The 27,456-nt window shown below is 37.6% G+C and overlaps 1 protein-coding gene across 5 annotated transcripts in view; it reads left to right on the forward strand.

Moving 5' to 3' along the window:
• The window catches only part of TRAPPC9 (trafficking protein particle complex subunit 9), a 534,962-nt gene that overhangs the window by 269,317 nt on the left and 238,189 nt on the right, over window positions 1-27,456 (forward strand). For all 5 annotated transcript variants that reach the window (XM_074898387.1, XM_074898390.1, XM_074898389.1 and 2 more), the window contains one exon: window positions 3,849-3,939. In XM_074898387.1, coding sequence (XP_074754488.1) covers window positions 3,849-3,939 — 91 coding nt within the window. The remainder of the gene's footprint in view (window positions 1-3,848; window positions 3,940-27,456) is intronic.

Below are 27,456 nucleotides of genomic sequence, written 5' to 3' on the forward strand. Positions count from 1 at the left end.
GGTTAGACCATAGCAATTATACTGAGTTTCTCTGTCAACTTCAGTGATTTTTGTCTTTGAGTCTGGCAGCAAAGCTTAAGATTAGTGAACTCTGTGGGCAAGATTTGGGTAGTCATTAAAAAAACTGTCTTTGGGGGATTTTTTGGCAAGGTAAAGTATCTTTTCTGAATCAGTTTGTGGAAGTTGGGCATATCTATTATGTCTGGTCTGTTTTGCCATACTGTTGGGGCAGCCTGAATACTGCACTGAATGCTGCTGGAACTGCCAGGTCTTCCTGTGGAGTAATCTGAAGACAGCATGGTTGCACCGATTATAGAATACTTTAGGTTGGAAGGAACCTCTTCAGGTCTGTTATAACACCCTCTCCCGTGACTTGTGTCTCTCACCCCTCTTCGTATGACTGTGCTCCTCTGAGGAAAGTCTAGCCCCATCTTCTCTATGGCCTCCCACTATATTGACATCAATAAAATTCCTCCCAAGTCTTCCTTCTTTTCTCAAGGCCAAACAAACCCTATTCTCTCAGGTTCTTTGAATATGTTATGTGCTCCAGCTCTTTTATCATCTTTGTAACCCTCCAGGGAATTTTACCCCATATTTCAGTGTCTTGAACTGGGGAAGTAAAACTAGACACAGGATTTAAGAAGTGTAAGTATGTAATTTTTTTATTAGTTTAGGTATAGCTATGCATACTTTTTACACCCAATCTAAGAAGCAGTTGGTTTCAGAAATAAGCTGTAGCTGTGTTGAATTTAAATTTCAGAATATGTTTTCCTTGTGAATCATAGAATCGTTTAGGTTGGAAAAGACCTTGAAGATCAAGTCCAACCGTTAAGCTAGCACTGCCAACTGCCAAGTCCATCACTAAACCATGTCCCTAAGCACCCTACATTTGCATGTGTTTTAAATACCTCCAGGGATGGTGACTCAACCACTTGGTGAAGAAATTTTTCCTAATATCCAGTCTAAACCTAGCCTGACACACAACTTGAGACCCTTCCCTCTTGTCCTATCACTTGTTACTTGGGAAAAGAGACCGACACCCACCTCACTACAACCTCCTTCCAGGAAGCTGCAGGGAGCAATAAGGTCTCCCCTGAGCCTCCTTCTCTCCAGGCTAAACCCCCCCAGTTCCCCCAGCCACTCCCCAGCAGACCTGTGCTCCAGACCCTGCCCCAGCTCCGTTGCCCTTCTCTGGACACGCTCCAGCACCTCAATGTCTGTCTTGTAGTGAGGGACCAAAACCTGAACACAGTTATTTGAGGTGCAGCCTCACCAGTGCTGAGTACAGGGCTCAGATCCCTTCCCTGTCCCTGCTGGCCACACTATTTCTGATACAAGCCAGGATGCCATTGGCCTTCTTGGCCCCCTGGGCACACTGCTGGCTCATATTCAGCTAGCTGTTGACCAACACCCCCAGCTCCTTTTCCGCTGGGCAGTTTTCCAGCCACTCCTCCCCAAGCCTGTAGTGTTTGCATGGGGTTGGTGTGACCCAAGTGTAGGACCCAGCACTGAGCCTTGTTGAATCTCATACAGTTGGCCTTGGCCCATCACTCCAGCCTGTCCAGATCCCTCTGTAGATGCGTGTGAATACATGGATCTTTTTGATAGCATTTACTAATGATAAAGTATGGAGAATCATCTATATTATAGTTATTTTATAATGATATCTGAGACGCTAAGCTTTCCATGGAGCTTTAAGCAGTAAAAATATGTAATATTCCAGGCACCACTGTGAGCCAGTTGTAAGTAAATTACAGTTAAGTTAGTTTAACGTTGCAGTTAATGGCAGCCACTGTGTTTTAAAACTTCTTTTAAATACTGCCTTTTTATTAGTGTTTTCTCTCACTTACATTCCTTACATTAAAGATGTGATAACAGAATTATTTATCTGCTGTTTCTGTGAAGTAATCAAAATTATGTATTCTCTATCCTATAGTTTGGTTTATGGAAATTATTATGTTGTGCTGGTGTCCTGGGTCTTATTGTTCAGCAGGAATGTTTTTCTGAGGTGATATTCTGCTGCCTTCAATTTTCCAAATAGGTGCTTTTCTTTAATGGTGTTTACAGCTTTCAGACTCCTTGGGGTTTGTGAATTCTTCATTTGGAATCCTTTTAGGAAAAAAAAAAGCGCTATTTAAGACATTTTTCAGGGCATAATAAGAGTATTAAAAAGAAATAATTGAAAGAATATTATATGGTGTATTGATTTTTCTCTTCTATCATCTCCTTAAGCTCTTGAGTCTCAATCACTAATTGTTAGATCTCATTTCGATCTGAGGTTTCAAGACTTTTCTTTTAAATCTGGTGGAAAGCCTGTGAAATTATGTCCTATAGTAGAAATTAGTTATGTGCAGTGCTTGTTAATTTTCTTTTAAATGACACAGATGAGAACATACTCTGTCAGACAGATGATGTTCCTCTCATTCCAGAGTTTTGCAGAAAAAGGACTGATCACATTTAGGAGCTGTTTCTAAAAGTTTAGATATTCTGCATTTAAAAAAAAAAAAAAAATCTTTCGAGGAACATGGTTTCAGTACTTTTGGAGTCATTGGTTAAAACCTTGATCAATCTTGTTAGAAGCATAGCTCTTAATTATGGTAGGATGCTTCACCTACAGTTGTTTCAGTTGAAGATTACGAAGTTGGAAAAGGAGTGTTTTCAAGTCTCAGAGAAGATCCTGCCTCTCTCTTGAATTTTGTTTCTGTGTGACACTCCCGTTCTGGGAAAGCATAAGCCAAGCTGTAAAGACGATGGAAGTTTTTCCAGAGGAGTTCAGTGTAAGTGCACAGAAGCTGACATTCTGTATGTGTGTCCATGAAGGAGCCATGCTTGCTCCATCTCCATTTCTTACTCTCCTCCTAGCTGACATGGGGGCTTCTCGTGGTACTAAATTGTACCAAAGCCACTGAATGCAGCTTTGGCCAAATACAAGTTGATGCTGACATTTGCATGTGCTTTAAAGCCCTTTGTATTCAGTGTCTTTCTGAAGTCAGGGAATTAGAAAAAAGAAATCCAGTGTTCTTCGTTACAAATACAGGTTATCTTGATTGATGCATCACATGCAATTATTATTAATTTGTTAAAATGGATAGTACTCTCTTTGTGTTACATTGGATATTGCCTATGCTTTTATTTCAGCACTTGTGTGAACCTGTTTTGAAGCCCTTTAAAAATAGCGATTCTGTTTTGCCAAACAGTTTATTTCAGTGCTTCACTGTCCTTAGAGTACGAACAATTTCCTAATTTGTTCTCACTTCAGTCTGAGCTTGTTACTGAGCTCATACAGGAGTGAGTAGAAAGGGATGCTTGCAGGTTATGTGCCTGTGCAGCTCTGGTGTGATGTTTGCTCCTCGGTAACAACACTCACTGCATTGTCTAACATCCCTGTACTGGCACAGAACTGGCACCGAGCCAGCGTTCAAAGCCATCCTAGCCCACATTTGTTCTGTTTTGGTTTGCCCTATTAAATGTTACTCTTTTTTTTGTTTTCAAATTGCTCTTAATTTGTCATGTTGATTTCTTATCCTGCACCACATAGCTACAGGTTCTGAATTTTTACAGCTTTCAGACTTTTCTCCCCTTGTTTTTTACTATGGTTCAGGTACAGTTTTACCTTTGCGTCTTCATATTTCATATATCTTCCACTTCTCAGTGGAATTAAATTTTGACATTCTGAAGATATGAACTGCTCTAATTATTATTGTTTGCCAATTCATAGGCTAATAAAATATGTAACGTTAACCTTTAATGAATCTCCTGCTTGCAGTTTTGATTTTCAGTAATAAAAGTTGCACATATTACATGCTCTTTTTCTCTCTGAAACAAAATTTTCCTTAATTCCTATTTACCCTTCCTTGAAGCGTGAAGGGGAAGCAAGTGTGGAGGGCGTTCTTAATCAGCTGGTCCTGGAGCATCTACAGTTGGCTCCTCTCCAGTGGGGTAAGTAGTGTCAAAATCTATTGATGATCTTTCTAGAGGATATACTGGCTTGTAATTTTTAGCAGCATGAGAATGATAATGTATTCATTTACTGACAATCTGTGATCCAGGAGAATTTGCTAGGATTTTTATTTTCCTTTAGGTATTTTACTTAGCTGAAGATAAATGTAGAAATGATACCTATTTTAAGTATCACTGTTCAGTGATAATAAATATGAAACCTGAGTATGCACTTTTCCGTGTAATCTGCAGTCCTAGTTGTATAAGAGGTGGCTGCTACTTAAATTTTCCCTTTGCCTGACAGTGTATGTTTTTTAAGTAATTTCTCTAAAATATTTTCATATGGAAGTGTAATATATTTTGTGGTATATTTCTTATCATAATCTAGTCGTTTGCATTGCTAACTTTTTAAGTACAGAAAAAGTCATTACTCTGTATAGTGGAGAAGAATAATTTCTCTTAATTCTGCATTTTGAATGATGTTCCAACAATGAAATATTGAATTAATTTTGAAGAGTTGTAATAATGTGACTTCTGTCTGAAGTTCTTAACAAGGCTTTGGAACATGAGATGTTTTGCCCCAACACCTCTATGTCAGTAACAAGTTTCAGAAAAATTCTCCAGTTCATCAGAAAATAGTTTATGAAACATTTGCTTTCAAAGCAAATTTAACTCTATGCTCCTTATTTTAACTAATTTGATGACCTAGCAAGGGCCAGTTTTAAGGAACAATGATTCATCACTATTGTCTGCATTACCTATTAAAACTAAACTGATCTCAAACTCTAGTATTTGTGTACTCTTTTAAATGCTTGGCTTTTTTTTCAAGCATGTGGACCACCCTCAACTCACATGTTAAAACATGTAAGCACTTTGTTTATAGATGAGGAGATGAAATCTGGTAATGGTGTAAAGTTGTTTGCTGTAAACATGTCAAACTTTAGCCATAATCATGTGTCTCTGAAATCATGTTTATCTGGCCTCCGTTCTTCAGATGATTCAAGGATTTGGTGGCACTTGTTTGTGTGACTGGCTTTGGCTATGATTGCCCTGGTCCCCATCAGTGAAACTGGTTTGTGTCAGATGCATGTTGTGAGCTCAGACAGGTCACTTAAGAGTCATCTTAGTTCTGTGGAGTGGCACTGACCTTCAACAGGTTTGTAACCTGGGATCTGTGTTTGAAAATATTCCCTTGGCTGTTTTGCATGGGAGATCGCCTTAAGGATGAAAACTATTATTTTTTTCCCATTTCCTTGGTTTTCTTCTTTTAATTTTCTTCTCGTACCAAATTCCACTATTTTCTTAGCAAAAGAGGCTTTTTCGAGTCATAGGATTGTATCTGGTATTCCTGCCTAAATGATGATATTCATAGGTACCAGTTGAAAAACACGAACACAGCGCTGATTTACATCAAATCGCGTTGCCTGTGGAGTTGGTAATTTCTCAGGCTGTTGTTTGAGTCAGTTAAAGAATCCTGGTTACTTTTCAGAATGTATGAGCACCAGCCAAAACTCCATGGTATTCCCTGCCTCATAACTGCAAAATCTTTTGAAGCACAATCTCTTGGCTGATTGTGGCCTACATGTTAATTTTCTGCATTAAATAAATCAGGGAAAGGGAGATACTTTGGGATATCAATACTTGATTTGCCACATATAAGATATTTCCTTTTGGAAAGTTCTGGTAGCAGAAAATGCTGGGTTTGCAGAAGCCTACTTTATTTTTTTGTCTAATATTTTCTCAGTCTGAAATTGCTATTTGAATATATTATCTATTTTATGTAAACTGAAAAAATATGTCCATGTTGATTCTGTGATTCTATGTAGAAGCTGTAGCTCACTGTGGAGGTTATAAAAAAGAACATTTTTATTAAATGCCTGATTTTACTTGAAAACAAAAGCAAAAAAAGAAAATTAAAAACAATGGAGAAATTTTAGTTTCTTTTAATTAACCATAACTTCAACTATTCAGCAGTTAAATCTTTGCTAGTTGGTTTCACAATGTTGTAGCCAGGTAGCCCTACCTGCAGTCATCATGAGGAAAGATACTGCAGTCCCTCCAGAAAGTGTACCATGGCAGTACAGGCTAATTTTGCTTTTATTACTGTGTAGGATCAAGGAAGAATTAAAAAGTTGTTTTTTTTCAGATTGGTAGGTGGGAGTAATAAGTTGTTGAAATGAGTATGTGTGCGTGCATGTGTGTGTACACATGTATTTAGACAAGGTGACATACTGTCTTTTGGAGTTTAAGTTGTCTTTCAGTGCCAGAATATATTTCCGGTTCAACTCTTATAAGCATGGAAAAGTGTTACGTGTTTCAAGTCACCTAAAATGTAATGCGAGTTCTGTTTTCCTTCTTTTTTTCTTGATTTTTTTGAAGTGATTGGCCTTAACTCTCTTGTAAGAATTGGCTTTTTAGTGAGAGTAATCTGTACCAAGTACCAATAATGAGATAAACATACACAAGCTATCTTAAAAGTTCTTTGACTGTGAACATTTTCACTAAAAGAGAACTATAATCAATATATATGTAATTAATAGGGCAGTAGTCTACTGCCTTGTCCAATATTTTGATGTAATTGATAAGAAGGTACTTTAAAAATACTGTAATGCTGTAGTGTCAGCCAAATTATTGTTTTTTCTCTTGGTCATCACACGGTTTGCAGTCATAGCCTTGCTTCGCTTTGTTTTGCTTTTCTGTATGTTAAGGATAACTTGTGCTTTAATGGGAACCTTTTACTACTAGCCATCATAGTAATACAATCTTTGCATATATTGGCTGAAAATTTTCCCTTAGTGTTATGCAATAAAATTGATTCTATGATTATTCAAGGCTTTTGCTATATTGATGGTTACATTGATGGGTTTACTTTATTATAAGTGCTCACAGTGAAACATGAATGAATATTTAACATGGTTTTGATTAAAAAAATGACTGTCTCTTGTTCAGATTTATAAAAGCTGGACTTCAAAATTCCTTTTAAACATGGCATGTTTAATTCATATTAGAGTTAATATTACATTTCTAAATTTATAAAATCATATTGAAATAATTTTTCATGTAAATTTGACAATCCTGTCTTTTTTCATTTAAATGCATGGCAAAGAGTAGAATTAAAAGTTAGTGGCATTGAAATTTTGGTCTGAGGGTTAAGGAGTCAGCTCTGAAGGGTGTCAGAGGAAAAAAAATGGCTCTTAGTGAACACTGTTGGTTATGATTTCATGTAATTAAATGACTGGGGAAGGGACAAGTATTTAAAACATGAGGAATCATAAAAAAGAAAATACATCAAAGGCTAGAGTGAGAGTTCTTAATATGTTGTTAAAATTGATTTTAAGATTTAGGAGATCTCTGTAAAATGAAGTTGTCTATTAGGCAGGTTAGTAAATCACATGTAATTGAAAAACATAATCTTGCTCAACACCACCAAGTTCAGTGTTCTCTAAAATTTATGACATATTTTCTTTTTACTGCTGGGCAACAAACCAAATGTAGGAATAGCTGTGTGGTTTTAAGGTGAATATATTAATAACATCAAATCAAGGAAACATAGCCTGCAAAGTTTAATGAGGAGAACCAAGACTCTTCAAAGGCATATGTCGTGCAAGTTCCATGGTTAGATTTGAAAATGATCAGATGGAGGCATTTGTAGTTGCTGGCGGTGCAATATTTTTTCAATCTTTATTTGATTTATGTTGCTAAGTTTTTCAAGCAAGCAAAATTCTGAAACCGAACACTTATCAGTTTGATGGTACTCTTCTGCATTTCATAGCAAAATTATCATAGGTACAAATGCTATGCACAAAATGCTGTTATTGAACTGGAAATAGACTGAGTTTGAAATAGGCTGTTGATTGAACCTGGAATAGGCCAGACGCAGGATATTCCTGCATTCAAATGAGAAGTACCTCTGAAGTGAGAAGTTCCCAATGCTTTGCATGTACACAAATTTCACAACAGAAACTTGTTTTAAATTCTACTACAGAAAGCAAAATAAACTTCCTTCACTGCCTGCATCCACAAGGTAAAGACATCTTTTCCTGATGTCTCTCGTATGTATAAGAGTGAAGATTTATTAGAGAAATTTAATTCAGGAATTTAGAACTGTGGAAACCTAAAGATACTAGATGTTTTAATGTTTCAGGCAGATACTTTTCTTTCTCTATAGAAGCTAACTGTATAACAGAAAACCAATGATTATACATGAACTCTAAAGACAGCATTTGAAATAATATTCTAAGAAACATACATATGACAAGCTTCACTGTGGGGAAAGTCCAGAAATAGCTTTTTTGCTTTCATTTATTTTTTTTAGATTTCATTCACTCATTTAATTCATTCTTCACTTCTTCCTTCATAATAAATACAAATTTCAAGACAGTTTGTAATGTTTAAATTAATCATGGATATCTTTTCACAATGCAGTGCATTTCATTTTCTAGTATGTGATTAAAGGGAAAACTAACAACACTGCTACTGAATGCTCTCCAGATCATAATTAAGCAAAGTAATGGTTTGTAACTAAAGTCTTATTTACTTATAGGTAGAGAATGCTACACATTTTGTTGTGGACTCACAATAAATAGTGTGTCTACCAGTATTACGTAGGCATAATGAGAGAAAACTCAGAATTGAAAGGGGGTTTTAAATTGTCCCTCACAGGTGGTTGGAATCAATAGGAGAGGTGGATTTAAAACTGTTTTGAAGTTTTTATGAGCGTGTGATTCATGACAGCTTGTTTGGAAGTTCTGTCTAGTTAAGTTTCACAAAACATCTTATGGAAGCATTACTTTTAAAATAAATTATCTTAATAATTCATTGTATGTTTTAGAGAGCACCAATTCAGAATCAATTTTCACAGCTTATATATTTCATGGATCTTAAAATTAATTACTGAAACTACTCACCCATTTTATTTTGCGTTTTCCAGTCTGACCTTAGACCATAATTAAATCTTCCTTTCCACAATTTATGTGATTAACAATTAGGGATTGCAGCAGTGTCAAATCACCACATCCTGAATTCAGAGAAAAATATTTTAAAGTATCTGTCAGTGAGCAGATGAAGAAATGATCCATCTCTAAGGCCGTGTTTTGGATGCCATCTTGACACTCTGACAGCTTGTTGTCCCCAAGGACCTAGATAAAACGAGCCAGATCTCTGCAGATGTGATAATTGTTAACAGTTTTGCTTTAGTTGGGGCAGTCCTACAATATTGCTCTTTCACCATATTTGAAATTCCAAGGCTGTCTTGGATGTTTTTTTCAAAGACTAGTTTTAATGGGGAACTGTAAGAAAGTAGTTTTACTTTCTCTTTTAATAAACAAACCCCTCATAGGCCCTCCGCAGGACCATGTAGATTATATAGATATAAGCCTGGAAATATGGAGAGTTCAGCAGGATCTATGAAAGTCTGCCCTTCAAAAAAAAAAAAAGAATGTCATTCTGTTCATTCATCAAACTAAAATATTGTTTAATTATTTATGTTTTAGAATTATGGTAGTCTGGCCATTATCATCATTAGAGAGATGAAACTAAGAGTGCTAGGCAGAAAATCTCAAGAATAAGCTGTCTGTAAGGTAGAGAATCAGAGTCTGATTCATAGGAAGACCAAAACTGAGGAACAATCTGGTGATAAATGGATTTTACTAGGTAACCAACCTTTTTAATCCATTTAGAAAAATCTTCAGGTTTTTTATTTTTAAGATGCGAGAGAGGTGGGAACACTTTCGTATCTTAACAGCTTGTGTGCAGGCTGTTTTGGGGGATATTTTGGCAATGTCAAACAAGCAACATGCTTTAGTTACTGGGAAGTGTTAAGGGACTGGGGTAGTATGTTGAAAAAATGGACTGACTTGATAAAACTAGGGCATCTGGCACATGAATAATGTTCTTGCATGTCAAAACATGCTATTGTGTGATATGTTTTGAATCAGCTGTTGTTTCTAATTCCTACAGAAGCCTTGGTAACTCTTAACTGAAAGGAAAAACTCGTAGAGAAAGGGTTTCAGACATAACTGGACCAGTAGTGTTTTCAAAGAAAAGATGCTAAGAATAGAGAGCACCCTAAAGCGAAAATAAATTAACAAAACCTCTTGCATAAAGACAGATAGCTTGAGACAGGTTGGGTGGAGTGCCAGTGGTTACTTCATTTCAGATTTCTGGAAGAGCTGGTAGCTGAAGCTGCAGGTCCAGCATTTCTAACAAAGCAGTGAGAAGAGACGGGAAGGAAAATATAGTAATAAATACTAATGGAGTTGTCTCAAGTATTGGTCTCGGGCCAGGTTCACCAATGTGATACTAGTAGATTTTGCTTAAAAAAACCCCAAAAACAAAGAGGACAGGAAAGCAGACAGGAGGAGGAAGAATAAATGGATAAAATGCTGATAGCTCAAAGATAAGCCCCACCATCTCTCCAAAAAGAGATCAGACTACTACAAAGAACCATAGAATGGTTTGGGGTGGAAGGGACCTTCAAAGATCATCTAGTCGAAACCCCTGCCATGGGCAGGGACATCTAGGACACTAGATTAGGTTGCTCAGAGCCCTGTCCAACCTGGCCTTGAACACTTCCAATGACATGGCATCCAGAGCTTTTCTGGGCAGCCTGTTCCAGTGTCTCACCACCCTCATTGTAAAGGATTTCTTCCTTGTGTCCAATCTAAAGCTACCTTCTTTCAGTTTAAAACACTTGCCCCTTGTCCTGTCACTACAGGTCTTGGTCAGAAGTCTTTATCTGTATTTCTTATAATCTTTCCACAATCTCAGAAAACAAAGTACCATAAATTAAATGGATGCAGTATTGTCCAGAAAAGAAAGTTATCTTTTCTGAGACTGATAACACAGGAATCTGCTAGAAGTTTTGCTGTCTGAAGTGACTGGAAAGGTTTTGATTAAGTGCTATTCTGAGCTACCAGTGTAATTCAGCTATGAAGAAAGGTGTATGTGACGTTTGTCCAAGACTCTAATGAAAACTCCCATGGGAAACTTCTTATAGAAGAGTTCAAATCAAACCAGAATAGGAAAAAGAAAAGTTTTTGAGGTGATCGAGTAATGAAGACTTATCGCTGCGTTTATTCTGTGGTGGTACTACACTGAATAAAATTAGATCAATTCCCAAAAGGTGAGTACATCGGGCAGGTAAGTTCTGTGTTCACTACTTAGACATCTAATACAGTCTTGCTTGCTTTGAGTTGCAGTATGTCTCTGAGACACATTTCTTTAATTTAGCAAAATCAAGAGTTGACTGATCTCCAGGAATCCATCAGAGGACTGGGTCTCGAGGGGGAAAAAATTGCTGAAGTAGGGCAACTTCTGGCGTAAGAGCATACTGAACAGAAACTGTCTGTTAATAAATGCATCTAGATTTTTATAAAGACCATTAAGGTTTTCAACAGAATGTTACAGCAGAAATACTGGCAGAGGAGAAAGTACCAAATAGTATGTGTTTAATCAGATATGAAAAGGAGAGACAGGACATTGTGATGGAAGGAAAATTAACTCGTTCAAGCTTGATTCAGGCACATGTGCCTAACACATTTTGTTATGCTGAGTGAGGGACTTTGTTTTTAAGATTTAATTTACAAAACCATTGTATTTTTAAGAGGAAAAAAAAAAAGTTCTGCGTAGTTTACTTCTTTGTAGGATTATTGCTTACGACAGCTTACAGCATTTCAGTTAAGCCATAACAGGTGATTGAGGAACACCATAATGATGATAAATTGTTGCACAATTATGCAAGGTACTTAATTTTCTAGGTATTGTTAGAAGTAAATTGAATAATAGATTAATTGAACATCCAAATTAAAAAATGAAAAGCTATTGAAATAATTATGAAAATGGGTTACACTTTCAAAAAGAGCTTGAAGATAATTATAAGGAACAAGATTGAAAAGACAGAAAAGCTGTCTTGTAAAGCAGTTGGTGAAAAGTAACACTGAATCTGCAGAGAAATAGATTTCTATTACTTTGATGGACACAGAAGATAGCATTTGAATAAAAAATTAGAAAAATATGATTCAACTTGTGGATAATTAAAAACAAAAGAAGGAAAAAAGATCAGAAGATGTATGTATTAACAAGAGAGGCAAGAAAGATGCTTTGATCAGGCAGGATTTTAATTGCCCGGCAATTAAAACGAATTGTACAGTTAAGTGTGTAAAGAATGAGAAATGGAAAATATGCTAATTGTAATGAAGGAATATTCCGAATAGCCAGTGTAGGACAGGTTCAACGTGTAATTGGTTTTGGGCAGTAGGCAAGAAAGGAGTCCTTTTTCCAGAATGCATATGCTGAGCTTCCCTTATCTGGCTTCTGACATTTTTTGGCTTTTGTTTTATTTCACTTGAAAAAATAATGCACGTGCTTGGAACTGAATGCCATGAATGTTGTAAATGCGAGCAGTCTTTTCACTGATTACATGGTAGTTTGGATCAGACTCCTTTTTACTAATAAAGTGTGTTATTTGACTGGGCCATTACATCTTCTCGGTAGAAGTGCAAATGTACTGTGTTGTAGTTTAAAGTTTGTACTTAATCAAGTTAAATGGAAAGTTTTATTTTTGTATTTTACCAAAACCAACATTTTCCAAGTATTCCCACCCCCATGTGTTTTGACTTAGAAGTTGAGGCCAGCATGACCTATCATCATCAGAAGTTCTCTGACAAACAGACATTTTGAGGGGAGGTAGTTTGGTTTAATTTTCAGTGTTCATTCTGAAGTAGTCCTTTATTTCATCAAGGAAGCAGAAGTGAATTAACGACTGTAAAGAACATAAATCCACCTCAATAAGCCTTGTAATACTGATATTAATAGCTTCCAACTGTCAAAACCTCAAACAGTACGAGCACAGACCAGAACAGACAGATTTGTATGAAGAAACATAAGCTTTGACTGAAGTGCTCTTTCATGTTCTCTCCTTTTCTCCTTTTTAGTCTGTCTCTCTCAAAATTGACAGCTAATTGTCTTATTTTTTACCATAAGATAATTTTTTTGGGTCTATTTTGTGATTTTTTTTCTTAGCCTGTTCCTTCCCCCTATTGTTTCTTTGGCAAAACGACGTCAGAACTTGATTTTACTTTTGTTTTTATTTGTATCCCATCCTTTGTATTAAGCAATCATAAAATATTTTTTTGAAAGGAAAGCTTGTACAGTTTTAGGCCAGAAAGAAGTTAATTTCATTTGATTGATTTGAATCATTAATTGATTTAATTTTACAAAGGAAGCCATTCAAACTGAAAATCTTTCCTGAGCTGTGATTGTGTGTGCTTATTGATAGTGTATACTCAGTAGCAAACTTAAACTTTTGTTTTAGTATCTGTATCCTTCTTAAGCAGAAATTCAGGCTCACTTTAATAACATTTCTGTTTACCTATGGGTATATTAGAAAAAGTTACAGAAGGAGAAGTGCTATTTTTTGTGCATTTTAGGATATAAAAGAGGAGCTGAGCAAATGTCTTTGTATGAAAGGGCTTTCATCAAAAGATATTTGAGTTGTTTTCTGTTACTCATTACATTTTGTATAATATCATACAAAGTTGTGGCTCAGTGATATCAGACATGTACAGAGCCGTTACAGAACTTTTATATCAAGGCCAGACACAAGAGATGAAATAAGGAAGAATCTTAATTAAAAATGTTAGTAGTATATAGAAAGGGTAAAATGTCTCGTCAGTGTCTGGAATTACAGAGAGAGAAATAATTGGTTGCCTGATGTGAAAACTTCAGAAAAGAAAAAAGGCAGCAGCAGCAGCAATCCTCAGTGATTAAAAGAAGTCTTAAGTGATAATTACATTTCTGTACTTTGATAAACAGTCAATTGTCAGTTATCTGAGTGAATGATGGGTTTGGGTTGTTTAAGCTAAAGGAAAAACCCAGGTATTAAAAGTGTTGGAGACCATAAATCAAAAACTTCAGAAACTGGGTGCCACCAGCCCTGAATTGTTCTGGTTGGAAGTCTTCCAACAGCGCTCCCAGCTGTGGGAGCATTTAGTAAATTTGTTTTAGTGCGACATGAAGTCTCAGAGTTGGTTTTATGCTTCACACAGGCTCCAGACTCCAGCTGGAGCACTGCTGAGTGCGGGGGTCAGCAGTTCAGATCTGGCAGAGCTTCTTGGCTTGGGCTTTGTCTTACTCATAGCTCAGACCGGTAGACCGGGTAAACCATGACTTTGCACCTATACATTAGGCCACTTGGATTCAGAGCCCTTGTTTGTAATGAGATATATTTGTAGCTCCTTCATTCTGCCCAGAAATTTAGGCCTGTGTATAACACACCCCACACCCCCCCCCCCCTGAACAGGAGCTGACCCCATGGGGTTGGATATCCACGCTGGGCTGCCTAGTGGGCTTACTCATGGCATTTAACTCCCAATAACATCATCACCTCTTGCTTTACTGTCACATTTTTTTCCTTATATACTTCACACCCAGAAAGAAAACATAAAGATTTCTCTCGCTAATGAAATAACCAAATAGTGGTAGTGAAACAATGAGAGGTAATGAAAAATGAGTAAAAAATGTAATTTAAATTTTGAGATTTGAATGAAAATAAGATCAGTAAACATCTGTCAATTGGAGTGAACATCCTGAACTTTGCCTGTTAAAGAGGCAAAATGACCTCTTCTGGTTTCCTAGCGACTATAATTTTGTATAACTTGCTGGAGCAACCAGTGACTTTCTGAACATCTGTTCCTAATGAAGGTATTAATCAGCAATGTGCTCACTATTCACTGTTTATGAACTATTTTTGTTAAACAGTTAGGCTGCATTGAAGGGTATTATTTCTGTTTATGGGTGCTTAATAGAGAGTGATTTGCATTGTCTCCATATTGTTTTAAATTAATCTCGCAACATGAAATATACATCTTTATTTAATTCAGAAGTAGATTGCAGAAAGCATCTCAATATAATTTGTTTGGAGAGCCTTTTGTAAACTTCTTGAGCACTGTCTGAGAATCTTGCTGCGAATAGGAATTTCAAGATTAAATTTATTTGTGACTCATTTCCAGCCCTTTTGTTCTCATGTCAATATTGTTCTTTAGTTTAAATAGCTTTTGTCTCTCTCTGATGTTTGCCTTTTTTTTGTTTTACTCTTGCTCTTTCTTTTGTGCATTTTAAGACAGCAGTCAGGACTACCGCTCTTAGTCTCTTTGATAGCATAGGGGTTCTTTTATTGCCCACCCCACAATTATCTCAGTAACCTTTGTCTGTGTCTGTTTTAAAGTGTGGTTTCTGTATTCTTAGATCTGGATGACAAGCTTAGATCTTCATTAACATTATTCTTGACACGGATACTCAATGATCTCTACCTTAATAACGTAAATCTGTGCTTTCATTTTCAAGACTATCTATTAATCACCGAAATTATAGTGAACAATATTTCACAGAACATGATGTAGGCTATTGAAACCAACATTGCCTTTCTTACAACCATTAGTTTGAAACAGGCAACAATGAAGTAAATTCAGCTTATTAAACCTTCTGGCTCATACCAAAAGTTTGTGTTTTAAGACCAGTGTGAATTTTGTTGGTATCTGGCTACAACATAGTGTTTCACAGGTTTCTCTCTAGTGTTTCTCTAGCAGAATCTTAAATGTTTAAGGTGGTTAATAATGTAATCACTCTGAGGAAATGCAAAACAATTGTAAAAATACAAACCCACCAAAACTTTCAGAAGTTAATTTTGATTAAATGTCAAGTTTCAGGTAATCGACTCCATGACCAATAGTGTAGTAAAGCGGTATCAGGCTTTATTTCTGTCAGAGATTAGCATATTGTGAAGAAGTATCTATAATATTTCAAATGGAGTAGTTTGCCAACTGATGTGAAATTCCTGTGCTATTAGGTTTTTTCCCATCACTTAATGTCTTTCTTAGCAAACAGTGAGGAAGATGCTCCACATGACTTTGGGAGTCATTTCTTTGAACAGCTGGAATGTTGTCATATTTGCCAGGTCTGTGACATTCCCCCAGCTGTGCTGATGATATTGCTATAGAAGATATTTTCTGAAGAAAAGGTTCCTTCCTGCTGTCATTTGCCGTGATGCTGAGAAAACTCTCCATTTGTGGCTGTAAACCCTGCACCTGGGTAGCTGTCTAGGAAGAATTGGATTGATGCCTGCAGCTCAATCTCTAAATGGTCAGATACATCATAACAGTTTTTCTTCCTATTATCTAGGCTTGTATTCTGAGCGACAAAGTGGCATTTGTCTATCCAGGTGACTTGTGTTGTCCTTATGAATGTAGAATCAAAGATGTGTTTCTTGTAGTATCCTTTGGTGTTGCTGGCTGGAAGTTCAACAGTAAAGAAACCCAGATATGCAGAGGCATTATAAGTTTAGATTAATTTTCATTACACAATAATTATGTTTTTTGCCACATGCACATACAGAACCTTGAAATCAAACTGTAGGGGTTGTCCGTGCCCGGGTGTTGCCTCTGCGGGGAGAGGCCCCAGAGCAGGACAGAGCTGAGCCCCTCAGCCAAGCTGGGGGCGCCCGGGGGAAACCAGGTTCGAGCAAGGGCCAAAGGCGGCCCAGGCAGAGGAGGAGGAAGCCGAGGAGGGAGCAGCAGCAGAGGGACCCCGAGGCCGGAGGAGGAGGAGGGCAGGAGGTGCTGCAGGCCCGGCGCAGGGATCCCCTGCAGCCCCGGAGAGACCCCGCGGGAGCAGAGACCCACCCTGCAGCCCGGGGAGGGCCCCACGCCGCAGCGGGGGGATATTTCCTGCAGGAGCTGCGGCCGTGGAGAGCCCCGGCGGGAGCAGGTTGTCCCTGCAGGACTGCAGCCCGGGGAAGGGCCCGCGCTGGAGCAGGGACACGGGGCAGGAGGGAGCAGCGGCCCAGAGGGCTGCCAGGGACCCACCGCGACCCCCAGCCCCAGCCCCTGCGCCCGCGGGGAGAGGAGTCGGGAGGGAAGGGGCGAAGCTGGGACTAGGTGAGAAGGTGCTTTAATTTTTGATTTACTTTCTTACCATCTAAATCTATTGTAATTGGCAATAAGTTTAATTTTCCCCAAGTTGAGTCTGTTTTGCCTGTGACAGTGAATGGTAAGCAATCTCCTCCTCTAGCTTGACCCATGAGCTTTTTTATCCCTTTTTTCTTCCCCTGTCCTGTTGTGGAGGGGGAGTGAGTGAGCAGCTGGGTGAGCACCTGACAGCTGTCCGAGGTCAACCCACCACAGATTATTACTTCAATATCTGGATATTTCCTTTCAGTTACTGTCTCCTGGGGAGGTTGTACTGTGTCCATGCAGTTGCTTGGAGCCAGTAATACTCAGAAATCTCTGCAAAAGCAATAGATACTACACAAAGGTGAAAAATATGCTAGAATGACACAAGGCAAGGAAAGAAAGTGAGACAATAACAGAATTGTTTCCTTGTGAGAAATTGTTTTAGCTTTTTAGCTGTCACAGTACATAATTTTGGTACAGGACGTCCGTTCAGAAAGCTCTGCATAATTCAGTCAAGTAGAAACGAGCAGAGGCGAACCAGGACTGTCACAGGTATCAATACATGCCTGATGGGGGAGGCAGCTTGTAATAGCGGTTGGTGATGATAATCTGGAAGCTGCTTTTCAAAACTCATGGTGGCAGACTGAAATTCTTCTGTTATTTTGAGAGAGTGAAAAAATCCAACTACTTGGTCATCACACGGAACTAACCTTCGCAGGTTTTCTTCTCTTCTTGTAATAAGTTTTCTTAGACAAGGTTTTGTGTGAGGTTAAGAACAACTTTGACATACTATATAACATGAGTCTTAATCCCTTACCTCTTTCAAAGTATCTTCTGTATTTCATTGGCACTGGCAACTTGGTAATAATTCAGTAACGTTGCCTAATTTATGTGAAGTACCACAGATGGCATTTGTCTCTATCTTTCATCTGGAGTTTCAGTTTGTGGAGCTGTTCATTTATCATACAGCATGCCTTAATAATCATCAAACCTTTAGTCAAATTAAGTTGGATAGTTCAATGGTATGAACTCAACAGAAAATTGTTACATGTCTAAATTTAAAGATGAAGGGACTACAGCATTACAGGAAAACAGAGCTTTCATTTAGCCCAGGAACTACATTTTATTTAGATTTTGTTGTCTGTAGATACTGACAGTGTTGCTTCATTGGAGTTTTGAAGCAGGTTGACTGTGCCTTCAATTATCTCACATTATAGTTTAATCTTCTCATTAGAAACCCACTGTATTCTGTATCGGATAGGGGACATTGCTCAGTTGCAAAGATTCCAAATGCGACCCTTGATCGTTCAGTTATTTTCATTTTTCATAAAAGTTCACACTAGCAACATGCATATTCCCCGTGTGCCCCTCTTTTGGATATCGTTGGGTAGTACTGTTGGATGGTACTATTTATACTGTAAGACTTACAGTAATAAAGTCTTTGAACTACCTTTGGGAAGAGGCTTTAAACTGAAATACTGTAGTGATGGCTCCAATGCTTTTCCTGACATGCTAAAATCTAGAGAGGAGATTATACGAAGGGCTTTTCTGATAAAACGCTGAACAAACAGGAGATGTAAGTGCAGGTTCAAATATTTTCAGTGCTAAAGCAGAATTGCCCTGAGCGTTTCCCTAGAAATTAAATACACAGTATCTGACAATTAATAGTAAAACTATATAAGCAGTGTTTAGGCAGTCTTTAATTGTCAGTACTTCATATTCTGATAGCAAAGTGGATTTACTAAAGTTTGCAAACACTGAAAAAAACACAAGTAAATATTTTGCTCAGTAAAACTTTACTCATATGTGATAATGTCTAGGTGAAAAGTCATTTGGGATTTTTTTTCTATTTTGAAACAGGGATTAAAGTGAGTCTGAGTCATCTTGCTTTTCATTAAGTAGCTCACTCCTGCTCCATCATAAATAATAAATGATATGATGGGAAGACTCATCACTTGTTAGTGAAATTTGAATATCAGCAAGTAAGTTAATAGGTACACTTAAAAAGCAAGCTAATGTCAGCATAAAATATGTTTGAAACTTTCTAAATCTGTATGCTGAAGAGCAGGACTGGATACCTTCTGCAGCCTAAGAAAGTGGAAGTTACTGAGATTTACCTATAGAGCTGTTTCCTGGTTTTTCCATTCCCATACCCCATTCGAACTAGCTATAATTGGCAAGAATATTGAATATTTAGTTTCTTGGGCTTACTCATGAAGTTGAGTGATTTTCAGATGCTCAGATAAGCTTATTCTATAAGATCCTTAAGATGTCAGAAACAGCTGTGTATTTCTTTCAGCTCTTGTTAGCAGAGAAACCTCATTATGGAAGGTCAAGGCATTATAAATAGATACACAATGATTACCACCCCACCCCTCCAAAACCAAACCCCAGATCACCCTATAAAACCCCACCTGAGATCTCTACCCCATTTCTGGGGTTAAATATCTTAGAACTTCTACAGGAAATCCTGGGAAGTTTAAAGGATAGTGCTGTGAGTATAAATGCTTCTTTTATTCTTCTCTCTCCCCATCCCCTCCTTTTCAGTCTCCTGTGTGTGGAGGTCTCTTACTGAAGCCAAATCATGTTTGTGATTTTGAAGATGTGTGGATTAAAATATTGTAGGCTCTGTTGGATGCCTGAAAACACCACCGACACTAGGAAATTTATACTTTACCCTGCTAATTGTTGGAAAATATGAGCCCTTGATTGGTATGCAATTAGAAGTGTAGCATTCTGTTAAACATATCACACAGCATATGGCATGTTAGTAGCAAATCCTCTAATTTAAAATGAAAAAAGTATGGAGTTCTGCATATTAGCAATTTTTGCAGGGAATCAAAATTTGCCATTTGTCTAAATGTCAGAGGGGAAAAAGCCAACCCTAGTTATTTTGGTAATCTAAATTTGGTTTGTGTTTGATGAAATGTCTGTTCTCTAACAATAAACAAATATAAAAAAGGAAAAGCCATAATACAGTTCAGTGTGCTGTTAGTTCCAACTAATCAAAACTGCCTTTTATTAAGAAAAAATTTGAATTACCTTACCACATCTGCTTCAGTTCAAACACAGTAAAACCAAGGAAGCGAAAACAATTGCAGAAAAAAGTCAAAGGACCATGAGTGGAATTCATTGGTGGGCAATCAGATGTTGTACTGTTTTGTCAATTGAGAACAGAATGGATCCATAGACAGATGATCCTTTCTTTAACAACCTCAGGGGTTTGAAGGCTTGATAGACCCTCTAGTCTTTCAGTACCTATTCTCTGGTGACTTTTTCTTTTGGTGGGGTGTGTTGGGGCATTTTGGGATAACATTTTCACATATATATACCAAGGTGCTGCAAGAAAAACCCTTCCGTTAGAGTCTGAAGTCTGGCTTGGATGGGCCCAGGGCTGACTAGTACTTAGAATATGCACTAGCCCATTTATAAGGCTAGTTGTAAGCACTGCAAATTGTAGGCATGGTTCATTAAAAGGTGCCTTGGTAGTCCAGGCTGAGATGGGAGCAAGTAAACTGCATCTGAGAACGAAAGAGTTTTCTTTCGCAATCCATGTGCAGGGTTACTGTGTGTCTTCAAATACGATTAGTCTTGGAGGGGATTGGATTTCATTGATTGACTGCACATACACCACAATTTTTATCAGCAATGTTTAAAAATCTTTGAATGCTTTAGACACGTTTTTGTAACAGGGTACTCAATAAGCTTGTTATTTCTAATATTTGTAGATGGCCAATTTATCTCATGTTTGGCAGGTAGTATTTATCTTATTCCTCAAATCTTCTGACTTCCTAGTCAGTCGTTCACTGCTGCTATGTTAGGATAACTCATCACTTTAAAAATGTGCCTTGTTTCTGCTTTAATTTACATCTTGTCTCCGATCTTTTTGCCGTGGCATAGTAATTGTGAGACATCAGTCTAATGATATATTTGCCAATGTATCTCAAAGTAACTTCCAAGCACTGGCTTCATTAAGTGTTTATCCTGAAATGGTAAGCAGAATTCCCATTCTGCTTGTCTCCTCACCGTCCCTGTCTTTGTCACCCTCCTACTTCAGTCACTGAGAGTGAGTCTTACTGCAATAGAGCTGAGCGCTGCAGAGCCGCAGCCTAACCATGTGAGAATTTGCGTCCCTGTCTTCAACCGGGCAGGAAAGAAAATTCTTCCGCTCTAGCAGATAACTGATCATTTATTATGCTCAAGTACTGACATCAGTTTTGTTGTGACTTTGTACTTCATTTTGACATTGCATTATACAGTCAATTTGGCACTGAACTGGAGAAAATGAGAATACTAGGAAGACGATTCCTCAAACTATTAATTTTATATGAAAGACAGCTCTCCAAAGCGTTGCATGGGGAGGAGGGAGTTCTTTTTCATTCTGCTTTACTCACCAAATTACGCAGTTACTTTGGAAATCTTAAATCTAGTAAATTTAAAATATTTGTGTTACGAAGCCTGAGGTTTGGTATTGTTTGTTCCTGTTGTCTGTTGTAGTCACTAATCCTTTTAATGAAGAGCTTTTAGCATTGAAGAGATTCTATTTATAGTAAAGCCATTAAAGCATAAAGCTCCTCATTGCTATTCTGCAGCATGTAGCTGTAATGTTTGTCAGTGGAGAAAAGATATTTTTAGCTGCAGCATTGAAAACCGAGGCTGAAAGGTCAAGAATCCTCGTGGGGATATGTTCTGCTACATCAGTGCTATCACACAGCTGCTGTTTACTCTCTTATCGTTCTTCAGTAATAAGAAGATTTCTTTATTGTGACACTAAAGGTATAAAGCATCAAAAGGATTTTGTGCATGAAATGAATACTCAGGAAAGGATGATGTATCCAATCACATTAAATGTTCTACTTCTCCTTAAGTGAATGATTTTATTTTCCCAAAGACTATCTCAATACCTATTCGTCAAAAGATTCATTCTAGGAAAGTTTTTTATTAAAGGGGATAAGACCTAATGCAAGCAAAAGGCAATCTGCTGAAATAGCGAAGAATTTTAAGTACATGCTATTCTGCCTGACATCTACACCATTCATTTTCTTAGCAGCGTGCTGCATGAACGGAAGACATTATATCAACGTGTAGTTTGCCAAAGAAAAAAAAGACTGGAGATTTCTACTGGTAATTTGAGGAACAGAATTGTGGGTGATGGTGATTTTATCTGCTACAGGACAGCTTGTAGCACACTGGGTAGGTACTCAGCAAGCACAAAAAGATCATGTGGTCCTATTGAAACAGGATATGATAGATGATATATAAAAGGGAGAAGGGAGAAAGGAGGGGGAAAAAGGGATAATTATAAGAATACAAGGCTGCATATATTAGCTGACTGTACAGTGTGGAGGCTTCAGACAGTTTTCTAATATCTTTATATTAAAATCAGGGTGAAAAGAGATTAATTGCCACATTGAGAAAATTAGGGCTGTATGATCAAAGGAAAGGCAGAGAAGAAATGGCCTGTTGACAGATGGCTTATAAAAATGAAAAGATTTTTCAGAGGATATGAGTCTGGAGTTTTGTGCTGCTTGGGGAGACAGAGGCACTGTCATCATATTTTAATAATAATAAGCTACGATGTAACTGTTTTTATTCACCAAACATTGTGCAGCATAGAAGTATGAGTAAAATAATACACTGATAGGTACACTTTCTTCTCAGGGTATAATGAAATTAATTGTGCTTCTCTAAAAATTTCTTCGAGGCCTTGCTGCTGGAAGTTGTTCTTATCTTCTGACACATGGATTCCATTATCACATACCTTTTAAAGCAGGTTCCTTCATATCAGAAAACTATTTTAATTCTACCCTTTCTGCATAAAAAAACCCATCTTTTAACACCATCTTTTCCAAGCTTTCTCTCTAGGCAGTATTTGACTTAGTCCATGTGGTTATAACTGTTATGTTGTTCTGTCTGATAGAATCGTGCCAGGCAGCAGCACAGAGTGAGCACACATTAATAGGCAGCTCCTGTCCTCAGGATCTTGTACATAAATAAACCAAAAATTGAAGGATTGTCAAAAAAGAATTGGAGAAACTGAAGAGATCTCAATTCTATGGTTATTTTCTTTTGTAATCGAATGAGATATAGGTAGATGGACATTGGCTGAAGGGTATCACAGTGAAAAGGAGGGTATGGCTTTATGAAAGGACAAGACTTAAATGACTTGTTCCTATCAAAACCAACAGTTGTTGCTTAGTCCCATTATCTTTTATCTCTCACTCTTACATGAAAGAAACTTACGTGTTTGTGGCTCTATCACTTCATGGCACAGTGACTCAGCTCACTAAAATGGCAGAAAAACAAAACCAGGAAAAAAAACCCAGTAGTTTCTCTTTTATTTCGGGAGGGTCAGGTTAGGAGGTTGGATCAGTCTGCCGTGTAATGAAGGTGGCGAGTGCTGCGACAGAGGAGCCGCTGGCTCACACAGTGAAGAGCCAGGGTGGGCAGAAGAGGAGGGCAGGAGACAGCCCAGCTTCTCCTTCTCACTGCTGACATCATGAGCTCTTGATTTAGCTTACTGTTGTGTGAAACACAGGAACAAGTCTGAGGAAGGCCATAGAAACGGGGTCGATTAAGTGGAGAGAGGCTCAGTTATGGAGGAGGAAACTTGTGTGAACACCAGTCTTGATGTGGAAGAGAACGTGCTGAGAATGGGCTGTCAGGAGCTGTCCTCACACCATTCAAAGGGCTTGGCCCATCCCTGGTCTAACTCTTTAAACCTACATTGGTATCTGCTCCTCATAGCTTCAGGTCCTGTGGTGCTGGGATATTTTTTTCTTGTTTTTTTATTATCTTTGAATATGCGTGACTGGGAAAAAGAAGGACACTACTTAGGGCTTAACACTGACTTGGGAGATTTTTGCTCATATGTGAGATACGCACATAGTGTATGGAATGGAGGAATTGATTCTGAGTTCTTGACTTCATGATGTGTATATATAGACACTTTCTTAATGCAAGAGAAACTTTATAAACATCAGCGATGGATTTAATCTATTGGGAGAACTGGAAATTCCTGGGATTTTGATGGTAACACAAAGATTTCTTTCAAACAAAGAATTCAGGGTGGTTTTCATTTCTTTCTATAACTGCTAGATACAGAAGGAATCAGCAGAGAATATGATAAAAAATTACATAAACTCATAATCCATTATCTCAACTACAAAATAATGTTATTTGTTTATAGCTTTCATAGCCTGTAGAAGTAGTCATGGTGTTTGGCGGGGCGAGTAAATTCTAGGTCACAAACTGGGAAAATAGTGTTTAAATTGATTGTTGATATTTTGTGTGTAAATGCATTTGATTTTGCTGTTCTGGCTACTGGAGTATTGTACAGATCCTGATGTATACTCTAGTTTTCCTCAACTTCCCTAGTTAATCTTGACGCTTTTTATACTCGCTAGTTCTGTGAAATCCTGTGTAGGTTTACTATCTGTGGTGTATTCTCTTTTGCTTTCTTAGACTATTTAATTCTTATTTGGGCTTAGACCAGCTTATTTACTTTAATGATGGTGTTTTTGTTGCAATTTTGCAATCGCTATTATGTCTTTTTATTTTTTAGTTGTTTTTTTAAAGTTAGTACTTACCACCTAATTTGCTTTATTAGTCAAGCATTCTTTGGAGAAATAAAGGGTTTTTTCTCTTTTTCTATCATTGGTGGCTTTTGTTTCTATAAACAAAAGCAGCAATTTTGTAGTCTAATGGGCTAATGCTCCCTCTTGGTTGTGCATTGGCACAAAGTTGAAGACTGGTAAATTTTGGTATCTGTTGACATTCAACTTTGCTGTAAATTTGTAAAATTCAATGCAAGTCACTTACTAAACCACTTTGCTTTCATTAAATTCTCCCCTGGATCTTTTCCATGTGCAGAGATAGGTTAAAAATAATTGCAAAGTAGACATGCCGGCCTTTATTGACTTGGATTCAACAAACATACAGCAATTGACAGTTGCCTTTTACTGGTTTCATATTTTCACTTTAAAAACATAGTTTCTGTGAGAGAGTGGAAATGTCAAAGCTGTATCTGTAGCAAAGATAAAAATACTTGCCTGTAATTACTGTTCTCTGAAAATGTTTATTGTGGGAGAGGTTTTATCTGTTTGCCTTTCTGCTGTGTCTGAGACTTGTATATTCTTTTCTTGATTTGTTTGTTAACCAAGGGGATTTTTTATCTTCTTGCTGTCATGTTTTGAGATCCATTGTGTGATTGTCTCTAATTTGAAACTTGGCAAATTTTATGAAATATGGAAATATGACCTAGTTCTGACCTCATATACCTATGCTGCATTTTGTAGCAATGCCCCTAGCACGTTTGATGGCCCTGCAAGTGCTTTTATTTGCAATCTATCATCACAAAATGTATTTGGCTCTGGGTTACTGTATAAAGGATTAACGATTCCTGACACAGCTGAAGTTTTGGTTTAGGAATCTCAGTTTAAATCTCCTCGCAACAACTGAAAAACCAAGGGTTGTTATTAGAGAAAGATTGAGTCGCTTTGAGAGATGTGTGGGGACCTGTGCAAAACTGCATGTACATCGGAGAATCTCATAATTTCAACTGCACTGGAGAGCTCAGTTTATCTTCTGGAGCTAATCTGGGGCTTCAGTTTATTGTATATACAGAGCCTAGATCCAATTCAAATTAAAACGAAGCACCAGGTCTTAGCGTTTTGCTCTGTCTGAAGCATCAGTTCTTTGATGGTAGAAATGTTGAGAGCACTCTTACAAATAAACCTTCAGGTGGTGACTAACATTTTAATTGTCCTGTCCTTTAAATTTGCTCCTTTCAGGAGTCTTGTCGATGCAAATGCTGTCTCCATAATACAAAGCTAGGGTGACTTGTAATTCCAGTTCTATTTGTTAAGTTGATGTATTTTATGTGTAACTAGCGACTTGCTGCTAGTGGATGGTAGCTGTAGCTACTGACTTGATTTATTGTCTGTTTAAAGCTCTCATGAATCTCTGGAAGAGTCTTAAGACACATTTTTTCTGTGGTTTCCTGCTTGTGGTTGGGTGGGTGCCATTCAAGATTTGCAAGGAGTTAAGAGAAATAGGTAGCCTTGTCTGACTGCCTCTGTTTTTATATAGCATTTCAGCATTTGGGATCCAGAGCAGTTTATGCTAACAAAATCTAAATTGGGATACTTAAGGGTAAAACATTTCTGAAAATGAACTTTGTTGTTCCTGCTGTCAGTTAAATGACTAGGTCTCAGTGTAAAATCTTCCTCTTTGTTCAAGATTCTGACGTGTGTGCTGTTGACATGCCGGAAATGTAGATAAGATGTGATAAAAGGTACTGTTACTATTGCCTGCCCACATTTTTTTTTTTTTTTTTTCCGCATAAATACACCTACAGACTTTTTCCATACAGAGGTCTAAGTAGCTACATAGATACATGTATTTGTTTTGTTAATTCACAGAATATTTCTGTGTAATATTCAACATAAACATAGATAAATAAGCCATGATATCATCAGGGAAAACCATGTTTCTGCCAAATTACATTACAGTAGGCCAAAAACATTCCTTCCAAAAAATTCCTTGACACTTCTGAAGGAATACCTCAACCAGTGCATGCAACTTCTAAAATAATCAATCTGTTCCTAGGGAGGAAATGCTGAAGATGAAAGAATAATGTTGCTTTTTCACCCAATAACTCTGAATCTAGGAACTGTACAATGAATAATCCAAACTAATTTTTAAAAACGTGGAAGGAGAACGTAGGTATAATATGGGGGAGCCAAAGCCTATGATGTCTAATTTGGACATCATGCATTGCATCTAAGAAAAAAGTGAAATATGAGCCAGAAACATGACTACGTAAGCAGATAGCCTCTTTGATAGCTCAAGTTTCTAACTAAATCCCAGAATAAAATGTTGCAAAATTTTGCAGAGCTGCTAGAGCTCCTCTTTCGTACTGTGTGTATCTGAAGAAACATTTCATTATCAGTCTCTGCAACTGCATTGCTGACCAAGGCTCCAGTGGCATGTTAATAAAATAAATGAGCAAGTCTGTTTAACTGCAAAAGCAAATCCTATCTTCACCATTTTATCTGTTTCCTTCCCTGAACTCCTCCTCCCACGTCAGCTTTCCAACTCAGCTTGTGCTAATACGCTCTCCAACATCTCCTTCATTTTTCTTGGCTTGTGTTGACCTCCTGAGCTGACAGAGCTCAAGTCTTGCAGTTCCCATTCTCTCTCAGGGTTCATGGGATGACGTGGAAGATTTCATCCCTTCTGGCTCCAGATTTGAAGTCCTGCAACAGTCAAATTGGGTATCTTTCTCTCAGGGCAGGATGAACTGACTTTTCTTTTCTGGCCAACATGATGTTTATAAGGCTGGAAGCTGATCTGGGAAGCCGATTTATTTATTTATTTATTAAAAACACAAACCTTGGAGAGCTTGATACCGAGGAATGGTGTATTTCAAGGTAAAAAGTTTGTTGTAACTTTTAAATTGTCCAACTGCACTGGTATGAGAAGACAGTTGTTTTCACTCAGTTGCTTACCTCTTGTGAATTTATGATGCTGTTTTTCTGAGAACCCTGAAATGTTTCTTATCATCAGT

This window comes from Athene noctua, chromosome 2, assembly GCF_965140245.1.
Source record: "Athene noctua chromosome 2, bAthNoc1.hap1.1, whole genome shotgun sequence".
Lineage (NCBI taxonomy): Eukaryota > Metazoa > Chordata > Aves > Strigiformes > Strigidae > Athene > Athene noctua.